The 26,425-nt window shown below is 40.8% G+C and overlaps 3 protein-coding genes across 9 annotated transcripts; all 3 read right to left on the bottom strand.

The window, feature by feature from the left end:
* Positions 1 to 198: 198 nt before the first annotated feature.
* grinaa (glutamate receptor, ionotropic, N-methyl D-aspartate-associated protein 1a (glutamate binding)) lies at positions 199 to 12,831 on the bottom strand. 4 transcript variants are annotated; one of them, XM_017423567.3, is made up of 7 exons: positions 12,736 to 12,831; positions 6,130 to 6,479; positions 3,380 to 3,498; positions 3,087 to 3,287; positions 2,761 to 2,889; positions 2,504 to 2,647; positions 199 to 1,877 (listed from the first exon to the last, which is right to left on the bottom strand). In XM_017423567.3, exons 2-7 carry the CDS (start codon positions 6,446 to 6,448, stop codon positions 1,728 to 1,730), a joined length of 1,062 nt encoding a protein of 353 aa, XP_017279056.1. In that variant the 5' UTR covers positions 6,449 to 6,479; positions 12,736 to 12,831; the 3' UTR covers positions 199 to 1,727. The 4 variants fall into 4 exon arrangements, with proteins under 4 accessions (XP_017279056.1, XP_017279065.1, XP_017279072.1 ...); XM_017423576.3 differs by having other exon boundaries at positions 3,380 to 3,495; XM_017423583.3 differs by lacking the exons at positions 6,130 to 6,479; positions 12,736 to 12,831 and adding an exon at positions 4,122 to 4,453.
* A 634-nt stretch (positions 12,832 to 13,465) lies between these two features.
* Positions 13,466 to 22,019, bottom strand: mapk15 (mitogen-activated protein kinase 15). 3 transcript variants are annotated; one of them, XM_017421119.3, is made up of 15 exons: positions 21,769 to 22,019; positions 21,520 to 21,668; positions 20,454 to 20,552; positions 20,090 to 20,119; positions 18,925 to 19,015; positions 18,550 to 18,680; positions 18,133 to 18,296; positions 17,238 to 17,377; positions 17,101 to 17,158; positions 16,421 to 16,558; positions 16,111 to 16,216; positions 15,643 to 15,955; positions 15,443 to 15,537; positions 15,145 to 15,297; positions 13,466 to 15,057 (listed from the first exon to the last, which is right to left on the bottom strand). In XM_017421119.3, exons 2-15 carry the CDS (start codon positions 21,607 to 21,609, stop codon positions 14,863 to 14,865), a joined length of 1,803 nt encoding a protein of 600 aa, XP_017276608.1. In that variant the 5' UTR covers positions 21,610 to 21,668; positions 21,769 to 22,019; the 3' UTR covers positions 13,466 to 14,862. The 3 variants fall into 3 exon arrangements, with proteins under 3 accessions (XP_017276608.1, XP_017276591.1, XP_017276600.1); XM_017421102.3 differs by having other exon boundaries at positions 15,443 to 15,558; positions 21,769 to 22,013; XM_017421111.3 differs by having other exon boundaries at positions 15,443 to 15,558; positions 21,883 to 22,002.
* A 676-nt stretch (positions 22,020 to 22,695) lies between these two features.
* Positions 22,696 to 26,312, bottom strand: vps28 (VPS28 subunit of ESCRT-I). Of its 2 annotated transcripts, none has more exons than XM_017420479.3 (10): positions 26,242 to 26,312; positions 25,477 to 25,541; positions 25,352 to 25,380; positions 25,111 to 25,148; positions 24,923 to 25,012; positions 24,739 to 24,844; positions 24,537 to 24,638; positions 24,238 to 24,291; positions 24,065 to 24,156; positions 22,696 to 23,773 (listed from the first exon to the last, which is right to left on the bottom strand). In XM_017420479.3, the coding sequence occupies exons 2-10, from the start codon at positions 25,514 to 25,516 to the stop codon at positions 23,653 to 23,655; spliced, it is 672 nt and encodes a 223-aa protein (XP_017275968.1). In that variant the 5' UTR covers positions 25,517 to 25,541; positions 26,242 to 26,312; the 3' UTR covers positions 22,696 to 23,652. The 2 variants fall into 2 exon arrangements, with proteins under 2 accessions (XP_017275968.1, XP_017275980.1); XM_017420491.3 differs by lacking the exon at positions 26,242 to 26,312 and adding an exon at positions 26,158 to 26,234.
* Between the last annotated feature and the right edge of the window lie 113 nt (positions 26,313 to 26,425).

Genomic DNA, 26,425 nt, shown 5'->3' with positions numbered 1-26,425 from the left:
ATTATTTATTTTGCACTGCAGCTTGTCCCCATTTTGTGATTTAATTTTATTTAAAAATAATAAAAGCATCACTTTTTCTCTTTCTCCAATTTTCATAGAATTTAAAAGAAAAAAAAAGCTTCAAGGTACCATTCTGGAGTAGTTTCCAGTTAAAAATAAACAAACGAAACCCCCCAAAAAAGAATACTCAGACAGAGATTAATACCTTTACACGGTCTCCATTTTATTAAGCAAACAGCTGTCCAGTCCAACTTCAATATGGTGCAAATATACAATGCGAACAGACACACAAAGCCCAAACCTAATTTATACACATCAGAACACTAAGGTATCTTATGTACACGTACATGTTAGTTGGATACAAACACAATATTTAAAAGAAAAAAAAAAACAAAAAGGGATCCCAAACAACAGTGCCTGCCTAAAACATTAGCGTTACTGTGTGCATTCGCACATGCAAAAGATGACAGGGTCATGCAAGAGGTATAGATTAAGAAAAGGTTATAGTACGAATATTCATGTTAAATACACCCTTCACCACATTTTGTGTTTAAATGTAGAAATATTTGGCCATTAGTGCACGTTGCTTTTTTATTTGCTATGGTGTTTTATGAGTTTACAATCTTCTGCTACTTCGTTTTTTGCCCCCAGCTTCAAATCAACCCCGTTATGTACACCAAGCTCAAACTAATCGGGTTTAAGTTCCTTCAAATCCAGTACTGATTTACTCCTTTTTTTGTCAGAATAAACCTTTTATTAAAGTGATGAAAAATATGAGAAAAATAAATAAAATAAATACACTCAGCAGGTTTCGCGATACAGTAATGGCCACACAAGAGAGAAAGTAATAAAAACAAACAAAAAGGGAAAAGAAACCCCGTCTGTGGCATGACACCGAACATTTTAGAACATTAAAAAAAAATCCTTTCAGTTTTAATAAATATTTATTTTATGTTTATATCTGTCAAACATTCAGAGCACAGTGCACATTGTCCTCAAAAATCAACACATCCATATGAATCGCTCCAGCATGCCTTTTTAGAGGTAGGAACGGGGCAGGAAAGAGGATCTGAGGGGGGATACTGGCAACAATAACGTGTTTAGACTATGTACAGCTGTGAGAAGCGAGCTCGAGGTTTAAATCTACAGAATCCTACAGCATCCTCAGTTGTGTTTCCAATTTTGCCATGCACAGTTAGTACACACCAGCAGGCTGAAAAGGAGAGACAAGTCTGTGAAAACAGACGAAGGGGGAAAAAAAAATATAGTATTTCTATCTTTTCTTCAGGAAAAGCTGGTTCTACATTAGTAAAAAGCTTTAATCTTTCCAGTTTAGTTTCTGCGGCAAGGCAAGGCTGAGTGGCAGGCGCCCGGAGCGTAACTCGTTTTATTCTGAATGTGTCGAGCCGTACTGGGAGTCTGTTAGGTGGGTGATGTAGACAGAACCATGTGTGTTAGTAGAATCAGAGGAGGGGGGGAAAAAACAGCAAGACTGACAGCAGATCATTACAATCTGTCATTAACAGCAAGGTCTGAAAGAGGAAATCAACACCGTCCCCTCTCGGTTGAGTTATATGGCATGCTGCATCTCCTCCACGGCACAACTACCTGTGTGTGTGTGTGTGTGTTCGTGTGAGGGATAAAAGGTGTAATTAGATAGAGAGAAAGATCACGTTAGCGACTTTTCACAGTTAAGGGAGGCCGCCGCTCCTTCTGAAGGCGCGGGCTCATTCGCGGGAGCGCCCCACGATGGACAGGATGTAGAGGAAAATGTTGATGATGTCGGTGTAGAGGTTGAGAGCGGCAAAGATGTACTCCTCCGGACTCAGGGCCAGCTTCTTGTTGCCCAGAAGGAGCTGGGTGTCGACAGCCAAAAACTGCACACAAGAAGAGAAGGAAAAGGAAGAATCAGTCGTTTCCAAAGCTTCACACTTTTAAGGATCTGAGATGAAAGAACACGTAAATCACGTCCTAAGTTTGTCTAAAGTTTTTTTTAGGATTTTATGGCATCTAGAAAAAACTGTGCAGCATAAAACATTTGCGTTTATTTTCACTGTAAAAGTTAGAAATGAACAGAAATAGCAACCAAAAAAGTTTTCTGTCGGAGGTTGAGTAAAACACTGCATCAGTGAATGCAAATACTTGCCAGATTGTATTGCTTTAAAGATATTTAAAGCATGTGTTTAAATAATTATCTTAAAAGCAGTTTAGGAGATTTATTTAAAAAACAACAATCATGTTTTTATCTTGTCTTCTGTTGAACTGTGTGTAACGGAGCACATCAGACAGACGTGCAAGTGAAGATAAAGTTACATCAACTGAAGAAAACTACTTAGTCTAACCCTCCATAAAGGAACTAAAAATGCCAACAATTATTACAAACTAATCTCCACTTTTTTTCATTAATTTACCTGCATAAAGAAAAATGAACAAACTCCAGAGATGTTAAAGTAGAAAAGTTATCATTTTGTCCCAATCCAACACACGGGTGTACTAAACTTACGCAGGTGAAGAGCAGCGCTCCCATCGAGGCGTAAAAGATGTGCAGGATCTTGTTGCGGATGAAGATGCAGAGGATCGAGAACAGCAGCAGAACGATCAAGCACACGAACAGAACGCCCCGACAGGAAGTGAAGTCGTACTTGCTCTGTAAAGAAGAAAAATGCATCTTTTATTTTGGAAGGACGATGTAGCGTGAGACAACGGCTTCAATTCGAACATTTGAGACGCAGAGGGACGTTTGTGGACGCCCGTCCTGACCTGCAGAGAGAAGAGGACGACGGTGAAGCAGACGACTGCGGTGATGCCTACAGCTATGATGACCGTCTCGGTGTCGTAGAAGCTGGCGATCATTCCCACCATGTAGGAGAGGCTCAGCGTCAAGATGGACTACAAGAAAAAATAAAAACAAAAATGAACAACACTCTCTCTGATCAGGTTCATGTCTCACACTGCTTTTCACTGCCCTACATATCACACATCTATCTCTAACAGTCCATGCTTCTGTCTAATTTTTTATCTTTGTATGATGAATTAAGTAGACTTGAACCGGTTTATCTTTTTTAATTATTCAGGCGTGTTCTTACCAGAGCAACCAAATTCCATGGGTGCTTACGACGGAAGTCCCCGCAGCAGCTGAGGACGATCAGAGACACGAAGAACACTGCGTAGGACACGTAGTACGTCCAGGGGTTACGGCGCACAAAGTACTTGGCATCGGCAACAAAGGTGAAGACGGCAACGAAGGAGAAAGTGACCAGCAGCTGCGCTGTGAGAACTGAGAAAACCTGCCGGGGTAAAAAGGAGTGGAGACATTTTTTAGAGCTGCAGAACCAGTTTTTAGCTCTTGGACAAGAAGCCTTTTTGTAATTTCACTTACTTTTCTGATGAAGGCTTGTCGGATGTTCTTGTCCTCGAAGCCAGAGCTGGTGAAGTCTTCGTTGTCATAGTAGGATGGAGGCCCGTCACCGTGGTAACCAGGGCTCCCTGCAGATGCTGCTGAATAACAGGATAAAAGTTCAGGGTTTCACAAGGCGGCTGGCAAAACGTACGAATGAGCTTCTGGTGTGTTTTTAATCCAAACTGCAGTGCTGATCCTATGATTGATTACCAGTTCATCAAAATAAGAAAAAATAAGTCTGCTGAGGGCTGAAGGGGAAATATTAGCATTTTTGCCATATAAGCCCCAAAGAAATGTTTATTCTTTTATCTAAAGTGGAAACTTTAGAGTGAAAAACATATTTATGAATAAGTGGAAACATATGTAGGTGAATGCGTACTATTTACCTGTCAGTGTTCATGACCCACATAGAACAAAGGTACACCCAGATCAACAAAAGTCATAAAAAAACAATAAATCAAGAACACAGTAACATCTCCAGAACCACAAGCAAAAAAAAAAGAGGACTTTAGGAAACAACTTTCACACACTTGTGAGTGTCTAACCTCTTTCATAATTCATGTTGTCAACATTTCTAATTTGTTGCAGGACTTTCTAAAAATAGCCCAAATAAAAATCCAAGATGGCAGCAGGTCCCTGCGCCTGTGGGATCTCTGATTGGTACCATCATGTGTGGAGCTCAGCCTCAGTGTGAAGTCCTCGGATCCATGCCGTCACTTACGCTGGTTGGCCCATCCGAAGTCCGAGCCGTGTCCCGCAGACCCGGACCCGCCGTGGCTCCACTGGACCCCGCCTGCCTGCCTGTCGGAGCCGAAAGGATCGTCCCTCCGCGGCGGCTGGTCGTCGACGAGCTTCTTATACTCCATCATGTGACGGGGCTCTGCTGCTGCGGTCGGGACTCTTCTTGTTCTGCGCTGGCCTGGTTTTTTTGGGGGGGGGTTGTTTGTTTCTGGCACCACGGGCTTCCTGTCTTTCAGGGACGATTTGCATCGTCACCGGTTCAGCTGATTCTAGGGAGGCGGCGGGGCGGAAGACCCGGACTGGATTCGGTTCGCTTCCATGAGCCCGGCCCGGAATCCTCTCGGCACGGACTGGACTAGGTTGGATCGTGGTGTCCAATCGGGCCCCCCTCGGGGGGGGGGGGGGCACCACCCTGCTCCAGCACACCTGATTCGACGGCTGACTCACCCCTTTAGCGGATCTTCAGGTTCATTCAAATCAGGTGAATTAGAGAAACATGGAGGACAGCGGCCCTACAGGACCAGAACTGAACACACAGAGACATCAGAGCTCTCCACGGGACCCAGGACTCCCTGGTGGTTTCTCTCTGGAGAACACGAACACAGCGAGTAATAACACCGTTCCCCCTTTTTGTGACGATCCATTTCATGTCTGTCATACGAGGACAAATCCATCATCACAAACGTAAAGAAAAACTGAATTTTTGAACATTTTAGTTATCTTGTTGTTGCTGCTTTTCAGGAACAATCAACACAATCCAGGTCCAGACTGCTCCTTCTGGTTTTACTCCATTACCTCCTGACGTAGGAGTGCCTCCGCAGTCGTAAATGTTTTGGACTCTGACTGCTGCTGGCTGTTACGGGCCACCATCTGCCCCTGCCTGGTCCTTATTTACTCTCAGTTTAACTCACTGTTCCTTACACAGACTCTAAACACTTGTTATGAGGTGACCTGAACTGGTCCGCCCACCAAGTCTTTTGACACTAATTTGATGTCATTCTCACCAACAGACCAACAAAAGACATCAGCTGTTTGCTGCCAAAGCCTCAGTGACCACTGCAGTACTGCTTGTGTTCGCAGTGGTGCAAATGTGAAATATCCACCCCTCATCATCTAGAAATGTTTATTAACAAACAGACTTTCTTACGTGACCTTGTCTCAGAACAAAGGCACATAAGCAGGCTTATCTCTACTGTGGAGGCTGCTTGGTCAAACAAAAGTTCATTTATCTCCTTCTTGTGCAGACATGCATCCTCAAAAACAAGCTACCATCTGCTTTGTCACAGGTGCCATCTTCAACACTCACCACTGTAATCTTCATAAGTTAAACAACCATCTTGTAGGTTGTTGCACTGGTACCAGTTTATTAACAAAACTTTTATTGGCAAAACTTCCCTGTTTCTTCATTCACAAATCAATATCTCCAACATTAACTTCATCACCACGATCATCCCAAAAGCCCACAGCTCCTTTGGTCGTTTCTTATTGCAGTTTGCCGCCCCAAACAACTAGAATAAGATCCGAAAGAATCTAAAGCTCTGTCTCATTATCCACCTTCAGTACCTCCTCACGATCATTAGTTTCTGATCCGTGTACCTGCTTTTAATCTGCTAGTTGTATGTAATGTAAATTTTGTGTTTTTTGTTTTCATTAACTTGCATGAGTGTAATCCCCATGTGTTGGTTTTTTATTATTATAGGAGTATGACTGTTGTATTGTGATTGTTGTTGTTTTATAAATCGAGCCCACTCCTACTGCCAGTTGGCCAGGTCATCGTTGTAAATGAGAACGAGTTCTCAATCGACCAACCTGGCAAAATAAAGGTTAAAGAAATCAATTTTAACTGCTGTGCTTTTATTCAGTTTACTGCGTTTGTGCTCATCCTGTTGGGTTCTGCTCAAACAGAACGTTGGTGTATAATGACTAAAACAGAGTTGCCATTAAAGGAAAAGATCACTGATGCCTCGGCTCTAGCGTTGAATACTCACCCATAGGGTCACCAGGAAAGCCTGGCTGTCCAGGACCTTGCTGATAAGGGCCCTGAGGGTAGGGTCCTTGTGGGTAGGGTCCCTGTGGATAGGGTCCTTGTGGGTAGGGCATCTGAGGGTAGGGACCAGGGGCAAAACCTGGACCTGCCGGAGGGAAGCCAGGCTGCCCATAACCACCCGCTGGTGGGTACGGTCCTCCCGGGCCTTGGCTGTAGTTGGGAGGTGGCATGCCGAAACCTGGCTGAGGGGGTCCGTAGACGTCATTATGGAGTGGGTTACTCTCACCCATAATAGGGTATCCACTTTTGTCCTGGGACATGGTGTGGACAAATGCTTACAACTGCAATAATCTATAAAAAAAAAAAAAACAGAGTTGGACAATAACCACTTACAAAAAAATATGCACTCAACACAAACATACATTAAACAGGAAGAAAGGATCTTAACTAAAATTGTTGCACAATATAAACCTGAACATTTTCAGAAGGATTGAATGGTTAACGGATTATTAATGTCATCCTGTGAACAGATTACAGTCCAAACTGCAGAAATAAGCAAATATGTTCAAACAGTTCAACACCTCCAACCTAAAATTAAAACTAAAAGTTATGTCAATGTTAAATAGTTTCCCTGCTGAATGAGTGGCCTGTTGGAGGAAATCGTACTAATAGTTTAAAACACATTTTCATCATGGATCAAATAAAGAGTTTTTCTTATTTTTCTCAGCAAGACATAATTTGCTGGCACATGATGTAAAGACACTGCCCCTCCACCCCCACCCAATCAGGCTACTTGAACAAGCTTCTGTGCCATCAGTAAAAATAAAGAGGCAGCTTCGTGCACATAAAAAAGACGTCTCCTACAGAGGACAACATCTGAATGGGTGTCTCTGAATGTGTTTCGCAGGTTTCACAAAGAGGGCAACGGCTCCCAGCAGAAAACTTCTGCTGGGCAGGAGGGGGGAGAGCCAAAAGCCACTGAGCCAGTTGCAGACTTCGAAAAAGCTGAAAAAAAAAGGCCAGACGTGGGGAGAGCGCCGGCTTTACAATACAATACGGGCACCGCGGCCGTGTGTGGAAAGGGATTTAAACACACTCGCTGCACTCGACCTGTGGGGTTGTTTTATTTTTTTTCGCCAACCTTAGCAAAAAGGGCAGAAATGTTCATTCAGCGGCAGCGGGTCAGAAAACTGAAAGTCACGCTGACTGACTGTCTTTTTCCAGGCCACGTTGAATTAACAGTAAGTGTTACGCAACGTCGCTCAGTTTTGCTCTCTCGGATGCATTTGGACTCCTGATGATCCCTGTCCGTAACACCGGGACGCTGCAACATGTTGGCGGTGCTTCGCGCTGACATTACCCATTAAGATCATTCCAGATTACAGTCATTATCTTAGGAGCCAAATCCCCCCACCCCCCACCACAGACAACAATCATCGTGTGAGGCAGGCAACGTATTACACACACTGATTTATTTTATCGTGTCTTCACATCAGCCCCTTTTTTCTGTGGGTCAAGGGTTCCATCTGTATTGAACACTGGCTGACAGAACAGAAATCTGTCACAGCTGTGTAACACAGCCACGGTGTATTTGCTTATAATGGCCCACAATAGAGCATATCAGTCAGCTGATCAGAAAAACCTGTGTCAACATCGACCCAAGAGCTTCTGAGTAAATATGCGACACGATATCCACCCTGAGCAATGTTCACGCAGCTCAAGAAATCATCTTCCTCAACAGAACTGAGAGCACAAACCACACAGAAGGTAAAATAAACTGTGTTCAAAGTCTTTAACTTAAGGCACAACTAAATATATCACATTTATATCAATTCGCATACTTTCGACGACTTCCGTTACTCGTCTGTGGGCACTTTTACGACTCGGGTTTTGTTTTTCATTTGTTTGTTACCGCCTCTTTTGTGGCCACTTTCATGAAAGGATAATTAACAGGATTTGTGCTAAATAATAAATGATTTTGACCCTGGATATCTGATAAAAGGCATCTTGGGTTTTCATTATATCACAGTTCATTTAATCGAATCAGCTGTGAATCAAATGATAAACGATCCACGCTTCTACAGTGCTCGTCTCCAGGTTCTTCAAAGCGCCTCACACACACACACACATCCGGTGTTTTTATACACTCACCGGACACTTTATTAGGTTCACCTGGCTAGTACTGGGTTGGTCCATACTGATATGACAGCATGACGCAGTTGATGCAGATTTACAGCTGTTCCACCACATCTGGTGTGGTCTTCTGCTGCTCTTCCATCTGCTTCGAGGTTCAGAGAGGTGTCCGGTTGTTCTGACTGGTTATTTGAGCCGCTGCCTCTCCGGCCAGTCTGCCCTTTCTCACACAATTGTCCATCACTGGATAGTTTCTCTTTTATTAGGTCACTCTCCTTAAACCCCAGAGATGGTCGTGTGTAAAAGAAATCCCAGCAGGTCAGCAGGTTCTGGCCCGTCTGGCACCAACAATCATGTTCAAAGTCCCTCTGATGCTTCGCCACGTCTAAATGAGCTGAGCTGCTGCCGTGTGGCTCACCGATTAGCTATTTATTGTAACGAGCAATTGAACAAGTGCACCTAATAAAGTGGCCGGCGAGCGTGTTTTACACTCGATATAAAATAATATTTTTTAAAAAACAGTGCCAACTTAATAAAGCACAAGGTAAAGTATTTAAATGCCTTTTATCTCCCTTGACCAACACTTTAAGCTCAATTCATTACCAGAAAAGCACACTGACAAGAAAAATTAAACCTAAATCAGCGATTTGAGGTTGTTTGGAATGAAAGAGAAGTTATATTATATTATAACTTTAAGCTTCATTGTATTTTCCTGGTAAAACTAGAAACCTGCTCTAATAACTGCTGTCAGAGTACACACTGCTTGTTTCTGTTTGTTTGTTTTAGGAGCCATGAAAGACAAATCTTGTGGTCAAGTTTTACAAAAAGACACTTTGCTTTGTGTTTTTTTATTATTATTATTTTAGAGCCGAATTCATCAGTGCAGCTCTGTCTGTGGATTTTTGTATCAATAATGGATTATTTAGCGTAATTCAAAGTAACACACACATACACTCCAGGGAGCGGAGCACTAATATCTCCCAAAGCCACAACAGCTGTGTAGGTGGCCTCCCTTCCTCTGGTGATTTCACAACTGATTTTTTTTAATTTTCACATGTCATTACAAAAAAAAAGCACCTGATGGAATAAAAATAACCAGGGTTACAAAAGAAACCCGCACTAAGATGACACTAAGATGACCCAGTTGAGGACATTGAAAGTTTGACTTTTTTAACTACCACCAAGTGTTAAAACAACACTGGTTTCACTTCCATGTCTGAAATGTTAAAGTGAATACAGTCAATATAGCTTGTTTTTTCCCCCTTTAGTATTCAGCTTAAGACGGGCCTTGTACGGCTTTACAAGCGTTAGGTGAGGCTGCAAATCCTCTTAGGCGAGACGCCGCGATGCTGTGGGTAAAAACAGCGCCGCTGTCCACGACCTCCGCCGATGGCGCTCACTGAGGGAATTAGGGTTAAAGGGAGGAATTCAGCGGTCCAGTCAGGAGAGCCGCGTTAACACAATTAGGTTGGGACAATACGGCGATAAGCCCACGAACAAGCATTGCCGCCTGCACGCCCGAGCGATAGCAGGGAGCACAGAAACAGAGCAGGCGAAGCCGGAGCGAGCAGAAGTTTACGCCACGTGTTCATCGTCTCAGTTGGAGTAAAACGCCGCTTCACTGTCACCTGATGACTGACTAACTGGATTTGTAACCTGTGGGGTAAAAAAATAAATAAAAATAAAAGCATGTGCTTGTTTCTCACACACAAGGTGTTTCTGAAACAGACTCCTAAAACAACATAATTCACAAATGCACAGGACGAGAGTCACACTTCTATTTTTGATGCAAACACAAATATAACTTGATTTACAATCTGCTTGTGTGTGAATTTTGAGACTCCCCTGATGTCTCAGTCCACAAATGTCTTTCTTTTTAACAGGGAATGATCAGCAGCCAATCACAGTAAGCTAGTCAAACCGCGCCTGCCGTTACAAACGAAAGAAGAAGAAGAAAAACTAGTCAAACCATGCTACTTGCTTGGGAAATTCAGTTACTTGGACTTCGCCACCATCTAACTGAAATTCCCAAGCAAATAGCGCGGTTTGACTACTTCTTCTTCTTCTTCTTCTTCTTCTTCTGCTTTTTAATGGCAGCTGGCAAACAACCTCAGGTGCATTACCGCCACCTTCCAGATTGGAATATGGTTCAGATATACTACTTACTATATTCTTCCCAAAATACCCGTTCCTCTTAAAAAACTAAAAATGCTACTAAAAACTATATCCCCAGATGATCTTTGAAACAATTCTCTAATAGCTAATTTACTTTTGCTACTTCTTCTTATTCTTCTTTAGTTTTTGATGTCAGTCGTGTGGAATCTCGTCCTGTGCATTTGTGAATTAGGAGACTGTTTTAGCTCCATAAACAGCATGCACTCATATCACGCCGTCCCAGTTTAAAGACAATTATCTGGACTAACTGGCAGATAAGCGTCTCCGCGGCTGTGCCTCCACCTTATCAGACGGCGGTTGTACGAGTCTGAGGGGAAGGACAGTCATCGGGACAGCAGCAGCTCTGACAGTTTCAAACCTGCAAACTTTTAGGCCTTTCATCAGATGGTTTCAGGAAGTTAGTGAATGACAGCAATCTGCCACAATGAAACCCCACTTTTTTTGTTTTTTTAGAAAACTTTCATCTTAGATCACAATTGCTTGATTTATCAATTCCTTAAAAGTAGTAATACGTAAAAGGTACGGTCCGAGTCAAATACTGGGCATTAACTTATTAAAGCCTGAGAATAACCTGTTGTAAAAAGAGTTTTATTATTGACTCCAGTGTAAGCAAACGCCTAACTATGTTGCTCTTTTTAATAAACTTCTTTATCAGGTGGTGAAGGTGCCAGAGTTGACTCGGTGTAACTAGCTAAATCAAAAAAAAACATTCACCCAATAAATACTGCAGCTGTATAAATCCATTTCAACTAATTTAGTAACTGAGCTACTAACTTAAAAAAAAACAAACATGCACAGTAAGCAGAGTAAACATGATTCCTTCACATGATATCAGGTGATCAGAACCCTTTTAGTTTCAATTCACAGAAAGCAGCCAGATGATATTGGAAGAAACCGATCAAACTTGTCGGGCTTACTAAAAACACACCCTTCAAATGATGTATTAGGAGAAGAAAAAGGTGTGTTTTGGTCACATGAGGCGGTGTAAACTTTGAAACGTGTGGCGTATTTGTCCAAAGAGAAGGGAATTAAAGACTGAAACGAATGTGTGACAGTAAACAGTGTTGATGTCACGATGTTGGGGGACAGTTTTATGATTTTTACCAAGTAAAAGACAATTTGTAACAAGCAGACTTGTTTCATGGTATTTGAATTGGAGCTAAAGGCTTTCAAAATGACTCACTTGATGCCATCAATGCTGTCTAATTGTACATAAATATATATATATATATATATAAATGTGTACATGTAAAAAGCATTTGCAGCTCCAGCTTAAGAAGAATTGTTGTTAATGGTTAATTCTACTTTAGGAAATACTCGGTTCTTTCTGCAAACAATTAATACACATATAAAATTAACAAAAATATCAAACTTTAGAGTACATTATATAAATATTTACAGATAAAAATCCCTCTATGGCCAAAATGATTGGCTCGAAACAACCAAAAAAGTAAATAAAGAGACTTAATCAGCGACAAAAATATAAAACCATGTGGGGAGTCATGACAAAAGCTCATATTCCTACAACAAATAATGATAAAAATTGTTGTCGTCATCATTTATGTGTTGCCTGATGAGCCTGAATGTACATAACAGTGTTCCAACACAAACATCCCATTAAAATAATTAAAATAATTGAATCCCTTCTTGAACATGACTGCCTCCCAGTTAATCAAACTGGAATCTGAACTTCATCCTGTGAAGTCAGGTGCAATGCAACACATATTGGTGGAGGCTGATAACAGGAATGAATGAAACATGAAGTCTGCTGCAAACCAAAACAGAAACGTGGACCCAGGACTATTGACCATGCTGCAGAGGCTCTGTCTGCAGGCCTTAAATAAATGCGACACTCACATCATCTGTTAGCCTGTCTTCGCCATTAACAGGAAGGGGGGCATTATAGCAGGATGTGTCAGAACTGGACCGAGCCCCCCATCACAACACAGCTCGCCATGTTGGATCCTATTTTTTTTTCTTTAAATATTTGTATTTATTTTGTTTTAGCAGAGTCAGTGAGACGCTGTGGCGCCCCCATCACCCTTACCCTGGTGTCCTGTCAGCTCCCCTGTTAAAGCCCGACCGCCATCATTAATCCCGACGTTTGTCTGGAGGCTAACATTTCTATTTTGGGCTAAAATTTGGATTTTCATCTTTCTGTCCCGGTGACCGTTAACAAGATAACGGCTTTCAACAAGGGGGGCGGGGGGAGCTTATCGCTGCCATATTAAAAAAAAAACAATAAATAAATAAACCAAACAGGTGAATTACGTCCTCGACAAAACAACAACACCCTTACCTTTCAGGCAGTTTGTTTGTGAGCGGCCGCAGAAATGAGTTCCGTCCGCCTCCTCCTCCTCCTGGATCTGAACCGAACTGAGAGGGGGGCCGCTGACGTCACCAGCCGGCCGGGTCACGTGACCTGTGGGAATCTCCGCTCAGTCCTTTTTTAAAAAAAAGAATAATCATTATTGTTTTTTTATTTCTTTAATTATCCGACTCCAAATGACACAGCGTTTTTTTTTTAATTTAAATACCGTCTCCTGGTCACGTGGAGGAGAGGGGAAGGTTTATGAACTAAACCCCGCTGTAGAAAGATCTAGATGCGCCTGAGTCATGTGATTTATTATCACTGATAAAATGTTAAAATGTGTTTTTTTATCAGTTCAGAAAGACATACTGAAGCTCATATATATCTGAATCTGGAGGGGAAAACACAGCACATGAGGTTTTATTTTATCTGCTTTGATTCAATAATATTAATCATAATACATAACTAGAAATATTTGCATTCTCTGTGGAAATGTAGTGAGAATGCTGAAAGGTGAATGACTTTGTTTGGTTTTGCTGTAGAAGATGGAAGTGACTGGTTAAAATTAAAACACGCAACACAGAAGTTAAAATGAGCAGAACCATAGCTGCAAAGTAAAAATGAACAAAACAGGACTAAAAAGAACAAAACAAAAGCTAAAAGCTAAAATAAGCAAAGCTGTTTCTCAGTGCTAAAATTAGCAGAACCTTAGGTAAAAGCTAAAATTAGTAAAATCATTGCTACAAAGCAAAAAATAAGCAAAACAAGAGTTAAGTTAAAAATTAAATTTAGCAAAATCAAAGCTAAAATCTGCATAACTGTATCTCAATGCAAAACAGTAGCCAGTGGCTAAAATTAGCAAAACCTTAGCTAAAAGATAAAACAGCAAAACAGGAGCTAAACACTAAATGCAACATAAGAAGAAAAATAGAGCAAGAAAGGTGCAGTAGCTTTTAAAAAGAACAATGGGGTTTTTTTCTCAGTATATTTCTACAAAGAAATGTTTCAAATGTTTGGATGTATAAACAGTTATAAAAAGCATGACTTAGCATTCACATAATAATAATAACAATAATAAAAAGTTATTTTATTGTTCTACTTTTCAGCCCTGTGTCATGTTTGGTTTGTTATGATCCCTCCAACCAAACAATGTTTCTCCCCTCAGTTTCCATTTAGTCATATGAACAAATAAATTGAGGTACTCTCTGAAAGACTGCGGACCGACAAGTGAACAATTTCAAAATAATATCTTCTATGTAAAAATAGCAAATAAATATGAGGATGCAAAACAAACAAAAAAAATACAATAATCTGATAGTTTAATCGTAAGTGATGTTGCCATCATTCCTTTGGGATGGGAACCATCGGATTAACTGTTTTTACCACAAAAACAAATAAAAACCGGACCAGTATTAACAATTGCATTTGGTAAAAGAAACTGGTAATCATCAGTATTCATTATTAATGGAGGCTTTAACATTTCTGTCAAACTTCCAGTCAGGATCAACTCTTCAACCTCAGTTTATTATCAAACTTCATGTGCTGCACACGTTACAGCAAGGAGGCTTATTGCTGCTGTTGTTACATATAATCTGTTAATAAAAACATCTGTTTGCACATTTCACAACTGTTACATGTCCCTCTGAAAACTCAATGGAATAATAATGTTGTTTATGTGATATTAAGCCTTCAGGTAAGTTTGTTTTTACCTGATCAAAATGAAAACTCTTGGCTGATTCTAACTTAGAGTGTCACCTGTTGGGCTCCCTCTATTTGTGACATTTTACAAATATATTCAGAAAAGCATTGTCATCCTGTCAGGCAGACAAGACGATGGATTAGCTAGAAGAGCGTAACAGTGGTGCATATTCATCAATATATTCTCAATTCAGATCCAAACAATATGGCTGCATCAAACATATACATTTAAAAAAAAGGCCACAGCTTTCACTTTGATAAACGCAACAGATTTCACCATGGAGGGCAGTGAATTTAAATAAATCTCTCCATGACTGAAATTCATACAGTACCAAAAATAAAGTTTCACCCAACAGTTTCTATGTCTGGCACCCAACATCCTGCCAAAACAAGGCCACGCCGCTGGTGTTCCAGCAGCTACTGGTGGTGAGGGCGGTTTCGGAGCAGGTTGTCCAGCTCCGTCTTGTTGATGGTACCGTAGGCCTGGGAATAGCTGCCTAATTTGGCTCGTGGGTCTCCAGCAGCAGCAACGTTACAGTGGTTCTGAAACACCTTCTTGCTGAACCGCGGCGGTGGCTGAGCCTCACGAGCCTGAGGACTGGAGCGCTGGTGCTGCAGACGAAAATGGAAGTGTTATTATTGTCACCAGGTCTTGTCACTTTAAAATCTTCAGAGCCTTAGATAACATCATGCACTGACCAGGCGAGCTGAGGTGATGTGCAGCCCGGCAGACAGAGACGTCTCGTCCTTGCGGACTAAAGGGTTGTTCTGTGTTTGGTTTAGGGCCAAGGAGAAGGAGTGGTTGTGGACAGGAGGAGCTGAGCGGCCGCGCTGCAGAATCTGGTCCATGGACTGGAGAAGAGAGGGGGAAGAGTCAGACTAAAGTTCAGAGAAGGATGCTGGTAGATAACGCAAGAAAGAAAGCAAAACTGAAAGAAACCAGGGTTAGGTCACAAGTAAAAGTAAAGAGGTGAGCAAAGTGCAGTCTGTTGCTTACTACGATAGCTCCGGAGCCCTCTGCTGGTGGTGTAGTTGCGGTGCCATTACTGGTCTGTCCAGCTGCTTTCCTGCTGGCTGCAGCGAGGTGATGAGCTGGAACCCGAACAAAACCATCTGGATGAATAAAAGAGGGGTTTATGTTCTTCTTCACAGCTCTGTCATGCCAAAACAATATCCGTGTTTCAAAACTGCTCTTACTTGGGACATGTGTGATGGGGTTATACGAGGGTTTTCCATAGCCACAGCCAACCACTGGGCTCGTCTTCTCGGCAGCAGAGGAACTCACGGCGCCGGTTTGGACGACATCTGGATGTGAAGTAACGGGGTTTGTCTCATCATTCTGCTCACGCTGCGTTTTCCCTCTACGGTTGTCAGCTCCATGGCGGTTTGCCGCTACTGGGCTCTGCTCCCCCTTATCACACTTCACGGTGGTTTTCTCTTGGTTTTCTACACAACCTCCATTCTTGGGCAGTCTCAGCATCCCACGGTTGGTTCTCCTCTCCAGTATCATCTGTGGGTGCACAAGAGGAACATTTACCAGGTTTAGTCTGTGTGATCAGTTGAACTATGACTTTGTGAATGCCTAATTAACACGTTACTGCAGTGAGCTTTAGTGCAATATGAGCCGCTTGAGGAAAAACTTTAATTCACTCTGAATTTTAGTACCTCATATACTTTGTTGCGGTATTGAACCACAGATAATTGCACATCATCGTCCACTGGCAGTACTACATCGTAGTTGAGAGCTGGTTCTTTGGCTGGATTATGAAACCTAGGAGAACAGAAAACTCAGTTGTAGTCATTACACATGACATATTATTTTACAAATATTGACATCTCTAATCAACAAACAGCACAAACAGCTGAATATGGTGAAGAGATTTGTAGATTAACGTGTTTAATATCAATGAAAACAGAAAAATAATACATGAAAAAATATCTCTTAACAATCTTTCTAACCACAAAGCTGTAATACCTGGCTACGTATGGGTGCTGAAGGGCTTGCTCTGCGGTCAGCCGCTTGTCTGGGTTGAAAACTAGCAATCCCTTCAGCAGGTCGAGAGCGTCAGGTGGCACAGACGGCTGGAGAAGATCCTCCAAAGGCACCTGCGGTCTGGTGAATGGAGGAAACAGAAGGAGTCAGAGGAAAAAAAACAAAACAAATAAAAACATTTGACCTCTGGAAGCAGTCAGAACAGAAGGCCTGAAGTGGTTATTGTATGTTTTCAGGCCTGCTCGTTCAGATATCTCCAGGCACTCGTCACAAGAAGGCGGCCTGTTTGGCTTTGTCACTGCTGGGTTATTGCATCACTGCGGTCTCCCTGTGTTTTTAATTAAACTCATCTCCTCGTGCACGCTCTCGTGATAGTCAACCCAGGGGACAGGAAGAAAATTTGTTTGCGTCACTCCCTGATTTAGCTTTGTGCCGGCAATGACAAGGTCACAAAAAGGCCGATGAGGAACTGTAGACTCTGTGTTAACGTCAAATACAGTCCTGCTGAGAACAAATACAGCTGCAGGTCATTGGCTGATAACATACACATACGTACAATTACACAGTTAAAAGGTTCTGTTCATGTGTCTTTGTATAGAGAAGGACTTTTACAATATAAATAGCAAAAACATGAAATAAAACAAAACTACATATTGCCTTACTTCAGTAACATCCTCTGAATGACAGAAGCTCCGTATTCAGACTTGATGGCGAGAATATCTGAAAGCATAAAAGTAATTATTTAATCCAGGCTGAAACTGATGAACACTCGAAAAAGCTCTTTTGAGATTTTAGTCACCCTCGGGACTTGGGTGAGGTATGGCACTCATGATCTTCTCTACTTGGTTGATGGTGGACGTTCCAGGAAACAGGGCTTTTCCCAGCAGCATTTCTCCCAGGATGCAGCCGAGGCTCCACATGTCCACACCCTTGGTGTACCTTTGGACAACAAACACGTCTTTTAGGGGCTGGGAAACTCAGAATGGTGCCGCTTTAAAGGAGCGGTGTTTAGTGTTCAGTGCAACCTAGTGGTGAGATTACAGCTTGCAACTAATGAGATATTAAAACTCCTTCTAAATGTGCATTCTGATAAAAAAAATGCTAATTTTCTATTTGTGGGGCTACAGTAATATACACAACGTCTCCATTAAGCCATGCATATCTTACATGAGCAATGTGATATAAAGGTAAGGTTTAGAGGTTAGCTTTAGTTTAAAGCTGAGGTTGAAATTTAAGGTTAAGTTTAAAGGAAAGGTTGGGTGAGGGGGTGTGTCACATCAAAAATGTACTGCAGGACCTGGACTTACTTTAAAAATAGATATGAAAGGTGCTGCTGGTGTCTGAGGAAGCATGTTTTCATTGTAAAATGAAGTCACATATTATTAGGTTTGTGCGCTCAGGAAGGAGATAATTGGTTATGTAGATTTAAAAAATAAGGGTCAACAAAACACCTGAGATTTAGGGATTTGAAAACACCAAAACAGCAGAGCAGCAGATGAGGAAGTAGCCATTTTCAAAGCTGACAAATGGTTACACGGTTGGGGTTTCATCTATAAATCAACTACTCTTCCAACTACTCTTCCAAAAATAGACAAGAGTATGTCCTGTTACTGTTTCATCATTAATAAATCAACTATTGTGAAGGGCGGAGGTCAGATGCTCTAGGAACAACTGATGCTGATCGCAGCTGATACCTTGAGGATCCCAGCAGGATCTCTGGTGCTCGATACCACCGTGTGGCCACGTACTCCGTCAGCGCCGGGTTCCCGCTGTCCTCCTGGATCTGGTTGAGTGATCTGGCCAAGCCGAAATCACAGAGCTTGACTACACAGTCTGAGTCCAGGAGCACGTTGGAGGGCTGTGGAGAAAACGGGCGGAAGAGCATTCATTTATTAAAACAAGTCAGATTCTCAACAAGGTTTTCCGTTTAAGACAGAAACCAAGAGTGGAAAATGTAAAGGAAGTTTAATGTGAGGAACTTCATTCTTGCTTGAAAGGTCAAGGGTTTTATGATTTACTGGGGTTTTATTTTAAAACAAAAAGAAAAACTTAAGACTAAATATGCCAAATTAACAATATGAAATGTCCAAATTCTGACAAACATTTTTCACCTTTTGGTCTCTGTGGATAACATTCCCTGAATGGAGATATTTGATGGCTTTGAAGAGCTGGTACATCACATAACGCTTATGGATGTCCTTCAGAAGAGAGCCTTTCTTTATCACAGCGTGCAGATCCGTATCTAGGACGAAGAAGAAGAGGGAAAGCTGGTCACCTATTGCTGCAGCATCAATTTAAACAAATGATAAGATCCTAAACATTATTGTGTTACACCCAGGAATATCATTTAAACTTCTTTTGGCATTGAGCTGCTAAAGTCCTAACCCTGCTAACCTGCCTCCAACCACTTCAGTCCTTATCTTTAGATGTTTTGTAAGCTGAAATGATGCGTACTTGTTGGAGTGTTTCTGCATCACAATACATACCCATGTATTCAAAGACGAGATAGATGTCTTTATCGTTTTGTGCTTGGATGACGTTTAGAAGTTTGACAATGTTGGCGTGGTCTCCAAACTCCTGTGGAGGGATTAAACGTGTCAGCAACAGAAACAAAGGCAGCACAGTCCTGTAATAGCTGGACGGTAGCGCCAGAGCGCGGCGCAGAAGAACGGCACAAGTTGCAACACGGCTTACATAATCGTCGCTACAAAACAGTGAGACCACAGCTCTGGGTTTTTACTGGAAGATGACGTGAGCTGATCGGGTAGCAGGAGAACATGCAGATCAGGTGACACAGACTGTGGACTGCCACCCACTAAACTACATCAGCTTTGAGTTTATTTATTTAGACACAAATTAATCTGATGAATACTAATCAAAAGCAGTTTCAGAGGTCTCAACAACGTTACTGATACATACTGTATGTGCCAAATTCATGCAATATCCTTTTAATTCTGTCACTCTAAGCGATCTGTTTACAGTCTATTTATCTGAGTATTTTCACTTTGCTATCTATACATTACAAACCAAGCAGAGGCCGCCATTTTATTGCAAATATAGTTTAAAACCTCACCGGCACATTTCTGGTTGTAGCTGAAAACAAATGTGGGCTGTGCCAATCAGTTTGACCACAGTAATATGAGATAAAAATCTTCTTTTTAAAAGCTTGTCTAATTCATAAACAACACAGATTGTTCCCAAAGGAAACTATTTACTTCTTAAAGCGACGTACGTCTCAATCAGTGGGTCGAAATGTTGAGGACAGACCCCACTGTGGGGCCAAGAAAGGTAATTAACAGAAATCAAATAAAAGTTAGAAATGAGTGCTACTAGCATATTTTTCTGATAATTGTTATAAAACATAAAAAGCAATAGTCATAAATTGATGAGAATATTATAACAATCATGGTACTGTCATGACATCTTTGTTTAGTTGCGTTATTAGCAACATTTAAACAAAAATAGTCGGGGATGTAAGTCTCTACTGCTTTTATTTTCTGGGTCAGAAGCTGAAAAGTTTGGAAAGCACTGATCTGAATGTATTATACGAACAGGTGGTGAGGATAAGAATGAGATTATCTGTGTGTTGTGGACACAGACTGAAGCTCGACAGTTAATGAAGGTATTATTTCATGCAAGCAATATTATTACCTGGAGGAACATGATTTCTCTGAATGTTCGCTGTAAAAAGAAAAACACAAAAACAAAACACTGCAGTCAGGATGTGAAACATGCAGCTATAAACACTCGAGCCTCCTGGTCTAATTAATAATTAGCTGCCGTGTTGAAGGTGAAGGAGGAGGTTTTACAAGAACGATTAAACCGTGGATCAGAGGTTTGCAGACAAGTGAAGATCATAAATGAAGATAATTACAGAACAGATTCAAGCTAACATTTCAGCTTTAATGACTGGAAAGGGGGAGAAATTAAAACTTTTGAGAACAAGTCCGCCCCCCCCCCTGGTTTGATTATGTTTGATGTCTTTATTTCACTCAGGTAAACAATGTTCACACACCTGGGCATCTGTTCTGTTTCTGAAAGCATCAAAGATTTTTTTCACCGCCACGACCTCCGCCGTCTGTCTGTCGACGGCCTTCCACACGATGCCGTAAGCCTGAGACAGAGAGAAAAACTACACCTCATCAGGTGGCTGCTTGTACCTGCAGACGTGACTTCACTGGACAAATGAAGACAAACAAACAAACAAGCAAACAGAAACAACACTGCATATGTCAAGGGGCAGCTAATGAATGTTGGCAAGGCAGAAAAAGAGCAATGAGGTTAGAGCTCCATTTTCTTCTGGACAATTTTGTTTTTTAAAATCTTTAAGAAGTCTGTGTAGCTGCCTTGTGGATCTTTTGTGTCTTTGTCCTTTCTCGCAGCGTTTGCGACCCTGTCTGCCTTTGGAAAAGCTGAAAACGTAAACTGATCACAGCGTCATTAGAATACAGTTTGGCCTGTTGAGAAGAAGGAGATTGCACAAGCAGGAGTGAGGCAGGCAGGGGGTCAGAATCCACTGTTGTTGTTAGCGAGGCCAGTGGATCATATTCACACGGCGCTCTGCAGACTCTTTGTATCCCAGGAAAACAAAACTGACCGACTTTCCCTGTTTAAAGCAATAAAATAAAAAACATTTATGACTTTTCAAACACAGTTACGGGGCTGCACTTGGTACTGCTTGGTTCCTCAAAGCAAGCCCAGTGTGCAGCTGATGAACAGGTGTGTAAAGTGAGGCAGAGTCACGTCTAGGTGTCCCGGGATGGCACGTCTGTATCGCATTTTTCCAGGCAGCTGGCTGTAAAACAGAGCAACAGTTTATGGCTCTCCCTTGACGGGTTGGGGAAAGGTAGTTAGTCCAGAGCCGACCACAGAGCAGCGGTGGAGAGGGGAAAAAAACAAATGAGCTGCAGAGGCAACATAATACATAAGCTGATCTGCAAACAAATATTCCCTGCTCTGTGGTTTAAGTCAGGAGAATGTCAGGAATTCTCTTAAGATTAAAGCAGGATTTTTTTTCCTGTGGAGAAATTACAATATGGCATCTGTTTCAAGTGCAGCTGGGAGTAAAAAAAACTGCTCACCCCTTTCCCAATTCTCTTCTTGATTTCATATTTGAGAGAAATGTGGTTCTCAAACTCCGGGATCTTTGCTGTCTGATACTTCTTGCTCATCTTTCTTGGGGCAGAAGTTGTGCTTCGGCTCACGCAGAAAGCATCCCTGGTTATTCCCGCTGAAACGACCCGGAACAGGTGTTAAACAGGTCTCAGAAGTCACCTTTCAGCTCCACAAATGTTCATATATTATTAATGCAGCCGCCGCTGTGGGATTACCTGGCAACCCTCAAGCGACCCCTCCGGTCACCCGCCGCTCTCCTCGACTTCTACCCGTGTTTTTCGAACTGCGAGTTAATTTTTATCTCCATTCAGAAGCCGGGAATCACTTACTGTTCAATATGTTGTGAGTACGTGCGAACTTGGCTGCTCCCTGCGACTCCACGCGCCCCCTTCGCTCCTACGGAAAAGACGTGGGGCTCCTCTCGTTACTCGTCGTCATGGTAACGAATACGCCGCTGCCGGGCTCTTAAAGGGGCCGCAGCGTGAACGTCATTCTGTCCCGTTGTCGTGGAAACGAAGCGGCTAACGATGCAGGAAGTACTGGCCCAAATGAAAATAGTTCCGGTATTATGTTTGACATTTTATGAATATATTAATGCAAGACCAGAACAAGAACCGCTAAACAACTTTTGTGAGACCAAAAATAAACGTAAAACTAGAAATATTTGTATTTTCTGTGACAATTGCTGACATTTTGGAAATTTGGATAGTTTAAAGCTAAAACAATCAGAACAAAAGCTAAAATTGGCTAAACTCTGGCTTTATTCTAGATAAATGCTGAAGTAAAAAAAGTTAAAATTAGCAAACCAGCAGCTAAACCAACAAGATCGTAGTTAAAAGCTGAAACTAGCAAAACAGTACCAGAGAGCACAAAGTTTTCACTGCTTTGAAGGGTTCTCAGTGCATTTCTGACAATTAAACTAAAAATGAAGCTAAATAATTAAAAAAGTATAAAGATTATAAAACCAACAATTGAAGCTTTACTGTCCTGAACAAGCTGGACGTTTGGATACCTGAATGGTTGAAATAATTAAAAGATTTTAGGACTACAAAACATATCCGATATAATATAATAGCCACAAAAGCTACTACATTTAATTTTAAAATGAAATATTTCTACAAAATAATGCCCCACAACACAAGCAATCTTCCAGATTTTTATTTCTAAAAAGCTATTACATGCTTTTATTTAAAAATCAACACTATTATTTACAATGATCCATCTTAATAAATATGTTTTCCCCTAATGGCTTTTGAAGGTTGAAACATATTTAGCAAGCAAAAATGAGTCTGTCCATCTCAGTTTTGCCTACTTATAATGGGATGAAGCCCTCTTTCCTAACAAACATTTGGGTTAGACATGTTAAAGTACAGGGAGAGGAAAACAAGAAGTGAACAACAAAAACAACATTCCTTCCACCTCAGCATCTATACTATAATTAACAAGGAGTGTAGTCTAATTGGTCATCTTCAAGCCCAAATATCTGTTTCGCCTAAGAACTGTCAGGCAGAAGATGAGCTGAAGCCAAAGCCTGTTTCTTTTACTCTATTTACAGACTTACAAGATTTTACAGTAAAAACCCATGTGATATGAAACATAAACATGTTATAGGTGACACATCAGATACAATTAGAGAAACACAAAGACTTTAGTTGTTGAAATCTTCTCTTTTTCAATAAAATGCTTTTTTTTTGTTGGTGCTCTGCCAAATTTAGCTATAAAATTAGATTTTTTTTTAATCTCACAGTACAAAGTTGAGAGAAAATTGTTCTGTCAAAGCCAGAATAAAGAGCCAAAAAGATCTTTCACACATTTGAGTATAAAAAAAGGCTTAAGGAGCAGCTTATAATATTGGACAAACCCACAAAGCAAGGCTGCAGTCGGCATGATGAACCAGAAACAACGGAGTTTACAAGGCAGCAGAGTTTGAACTGTACAAGACTTGGTTAAAGAACTTAACGTACAGACAAAATGAAAAAGATGTGGGACTGAAAACTGTCCAGATATGAATCTACTCCCTGGCAGAACAATCAGAAGAAAGTAGCCTTTAATTGTTAAGTTAGAGTTCCACGCTGAGGTGTCTTTGGTGGACAAAAGTTTTAGGAGGAGTGGAGGAAGCGGTTGAAGGCGTTGTAGGCCGACTCCAGATCAAAAAGCATCTGACGAACCTGATTATCATCCAGCTCGTCTGAGGCGGACATGCAACTGAGGGTGGTCAACCTGCGAGGAAATGTTTATGAAAGATGATGAATATTATGAAACATTTTTTAAAACACTGCTAAGACTAAGACATTTCTACTGAAATTCAAACATGAAACTTGAGCAATGGGACAAACAACTTATATTCTTATTAAAAACGTTTTGATAAAGAAAATTACCATGACTGCACAATATATATTTCATACAATTATAGTTGCACTTACAAAAAGGGGTTTACATACAGGAACATAGGATTTGACACTGAACAGGACTAAATAATATAAATGCTAAAATGTGTTTAGCGAAACTGACCAGAGATTAACTTTGTCCTTTGCCTCCGAGTCTGGAGGCATGTTGCTCATTCTGTTCATGGTTTCCATCAATTCTCTCAGGTCTGGTTGGATCTGAAGCAATAAAAATCAGTCAGTTTGTCAGCTAATGCCACTCATTTATTGCCAATATTACATAGAAATACTTTAAAGTACCTCATCCATGGCTCTGATCTCCAGTCTCAGCTTGTCCATCACAGTGATGAAGAGCTGAAGTTCAGAAAGGATGGAGAGAAAATGACCATTTTTGAACATCTAAGACTCTTATAGTCAAACATTTAAGGCATTTGGAAGTGTCCATCTATTGCTTTTAGGAACAAGATTTAAAGTTGGCAACAGACTCACACTTTCAACCATTGTTCTTAATTAACAGAAGCAACTAAAACTGAACAGTTTTAATAATTATATACATTTAAAGTAAACAATATTTGATATAATAATAGGAAAAAACATACAGAAACTATGTCTGCAATGCAGCGGTTCAGGTTGCCCTTGTCATCCTTGATGGTGATTGGCCGATCCTCTTTAATCCTCTCCATTGCTAGCGGGCAGTCAAGCTAGAAAACAGAAAGACAACAGCAAACATATCCAAAATAAGACATTTAAAAAGTATATCTTCCTTTAAATCTCTATAAAATAATCAAGATGAGGACTCACTCTGTACTTCCTGCAGAAATCATCGATGGAGCCGACGTCAGAGCCCTGCACCTGTTTGAAAGCAGCCTTATACTGAACCAGGAGCCTGGAACAGGAAGCGGTGTACCTGGAAACACAATTTCCTCAACGTTAATCTAACATGCATTCAAAGTGTAGCTGGTGCATTAGCTGAAGTGTCACTTACTCATTAGGCGTTACACAGTCCTTGATGTAAGCCTTCTCCAGGGCCTGCAAGGTCTTCACAACAGCAAACAACTCTGCCATGTTGTCGTACCTTAAAAAGATTAAAAACGTTGCAAAAATGTAAATTCCAAAAATGCAGTTTAAATCAAGCTCATATTACTCAAGTAGATGACAATATATTACACTTACTTTTCTCGTTCCCTTGCATTTTTGTAAAGTTTCACTTCCTGAAATGACAAAATTTATGAGTGCAAGTTACTCTTGATGCCATCTTAAGTTTTACACCTATAGACTTTTTTTTTCTTGTTAAAACAAAAGAGTACATATGGTTTCTAAGAAAATAAATGTAAACAAACATTTGGAAATGTACACAGTGAAATGACTGTTCTGTGTGTCTTTAAGGTTTACAAAGCAATAATGTTATATTTACCTCGTACAACTCAGGCTTATTAGCGGGAGCTGCGAAGAGAAAAGGATTAAGTGTAATAATACTGAACTTGACTATTTAAAGGAAGATGTTTTGACCGTCTGAATACATCAATCTCAATCTCTTACCTCCACCGACTCCTCCTGTGCCTGCTATGCCATGAAACATGATGCTGATGTACTAGGAAAGTGGTCTGATATTTAAGAATAAGCAGGAAAAAAATGGATCAGAATTTAAGTTTCTCAATAATGACTAACATAGCTTTTTGGGGCAAACCAGGACCCAGTCAAATTATAATAAAAGCTTATAATGAGGACTGGTTATAAAAACAAAACGAAACGTCAACAAGATCTATTAGGAATGCCTTCATCCGCTCATAATACGTAAGTTAATGATTTCCTGAGCTTTATTATTATTATTATTTATTATTAAAACCAATCGTTATTTACTGTTATTGTTACACACAGTTAAAAACTATGATCTGGCACTGTAGGGTCAACTTGGCCTGATTAATTAATTACAGGTCAGCTAAAAGAGTTGAACAAATCTAAATCAAATAAAAAACGAGCCACGACAGATTTCTGATCCAAACACTAAAACTGAACGGAAAATGTTACTGATATACTATAGATTACCCTTAAAAAGAGTCTATAATCGGCAATACATTCGTTTTTATCACCGAACTACCCCTGAAGTTAGCTGTCGAAGCTGCCAATGCTAACTCGTTAGCACTTCCTTTACGATTTTACAAAACTCAGACGAATATGTCATTATTTTTAGCCATTCAACGACAAACAACAAAGTCTTACTATGAAAATATGTCACAAGGTTTCAGCCTTTTCACTGCATTTTAACGGACAGCTTAAAAGCTAAATTAAAAACACTTTACTTACCCTATTGGCAAAATGCTGTGACGTCGATGTAAACACACCCTCCTACGAAGACCAGCATACGTCAAGCCATTAGGTGGCCGACGCGCCTCACTTAAAATGCAAACAATTTAGTTTTTTAAATAGATTAGGTATTTTTCCGGATATTACCATATATGGAATTTTAGCTATTTGTGACAATAAACCA

This window comes from Kryptolebias marmoratus, linkage group LG5, assembly GCF_001649575.2.
Source record: "Kryptolebias marmoratus isolate JLee-2015 linkage group LG5, ASM164957v2, whole genome shotgun sequence".
Classification (NCBI taxonomy): domain Eukaryota; kingdom Metazoa; phylum Chordata; class Actinopteri; order Cyprinodontiformes; family Rivulidae; genus Kryptolebias; species Kryptolebias marmoratus.
This window is presented reverse-complemented; position numbering and strand designations above follow the sequence as displayed.

Coding starts and splice junctions, on each gene's coding strand:
- grinaa (XM_017423567.3), bottom strand. CDS start 6,448: ATGTCCCAGGACAAAAGTGGATACCCTATTATGGGTGAGAGTAACCCA. Junction 3,288..3,379: donor GACAAGCCTTCATCAGAAAA/GTAAGTGAAATT, acceptor TTACCCCGGCAG/GTTTTCTCAGTTCTCACAGC. Junction 2,890..3,086: donor CATGGAATTTGGTTGCTCTG/GTAAGAACACGC, acceptor TTTTTCTTGTAG/TCCATCTTGACGCTGAGCCT.
- mapk15 (XM_017421102.3), bottom strand. CDS start 21,609: ATGAGCAAGAAGTATCAGACAGCAAAGATCCCGGAGTTTGAGAACCAC. Junction 15,956..16,110: donor ACCGCAACAAAGTATATGAG/GTACTAAAATTC, acceptor GTGCACCCACAG/ATGATACTGGAGAGGAGAAC. Junction 15,559..15,642: donor CCCCATCACACATGTCCCAA/GTAAGAGCAGTT, acceptor TTATTCATCCAG/ATGGTTTTGTTCGGGTTCCA.
- vps28 (XM_017420479.3), bottom strand. CDS start 25,516: ATGTTTCATGGCATAGCAGGCACAGGAGGAGTCGGTGGAG. Junction 25,381..25,476: donor CACAGGAGGAGTCGGTGGAG/GTAAGAGATTGA, acceptor TTCTCTTCGCAG/CTCCCGCTAATAAGCCTGAG. Junction 24,639..24,738: donor ATTTCTGCAGGAAGTACAGA/GTGAGTCCTCAT, acceptor TCTGTTTTCTAG/CTTGACTGCCCGCTAGCAAT.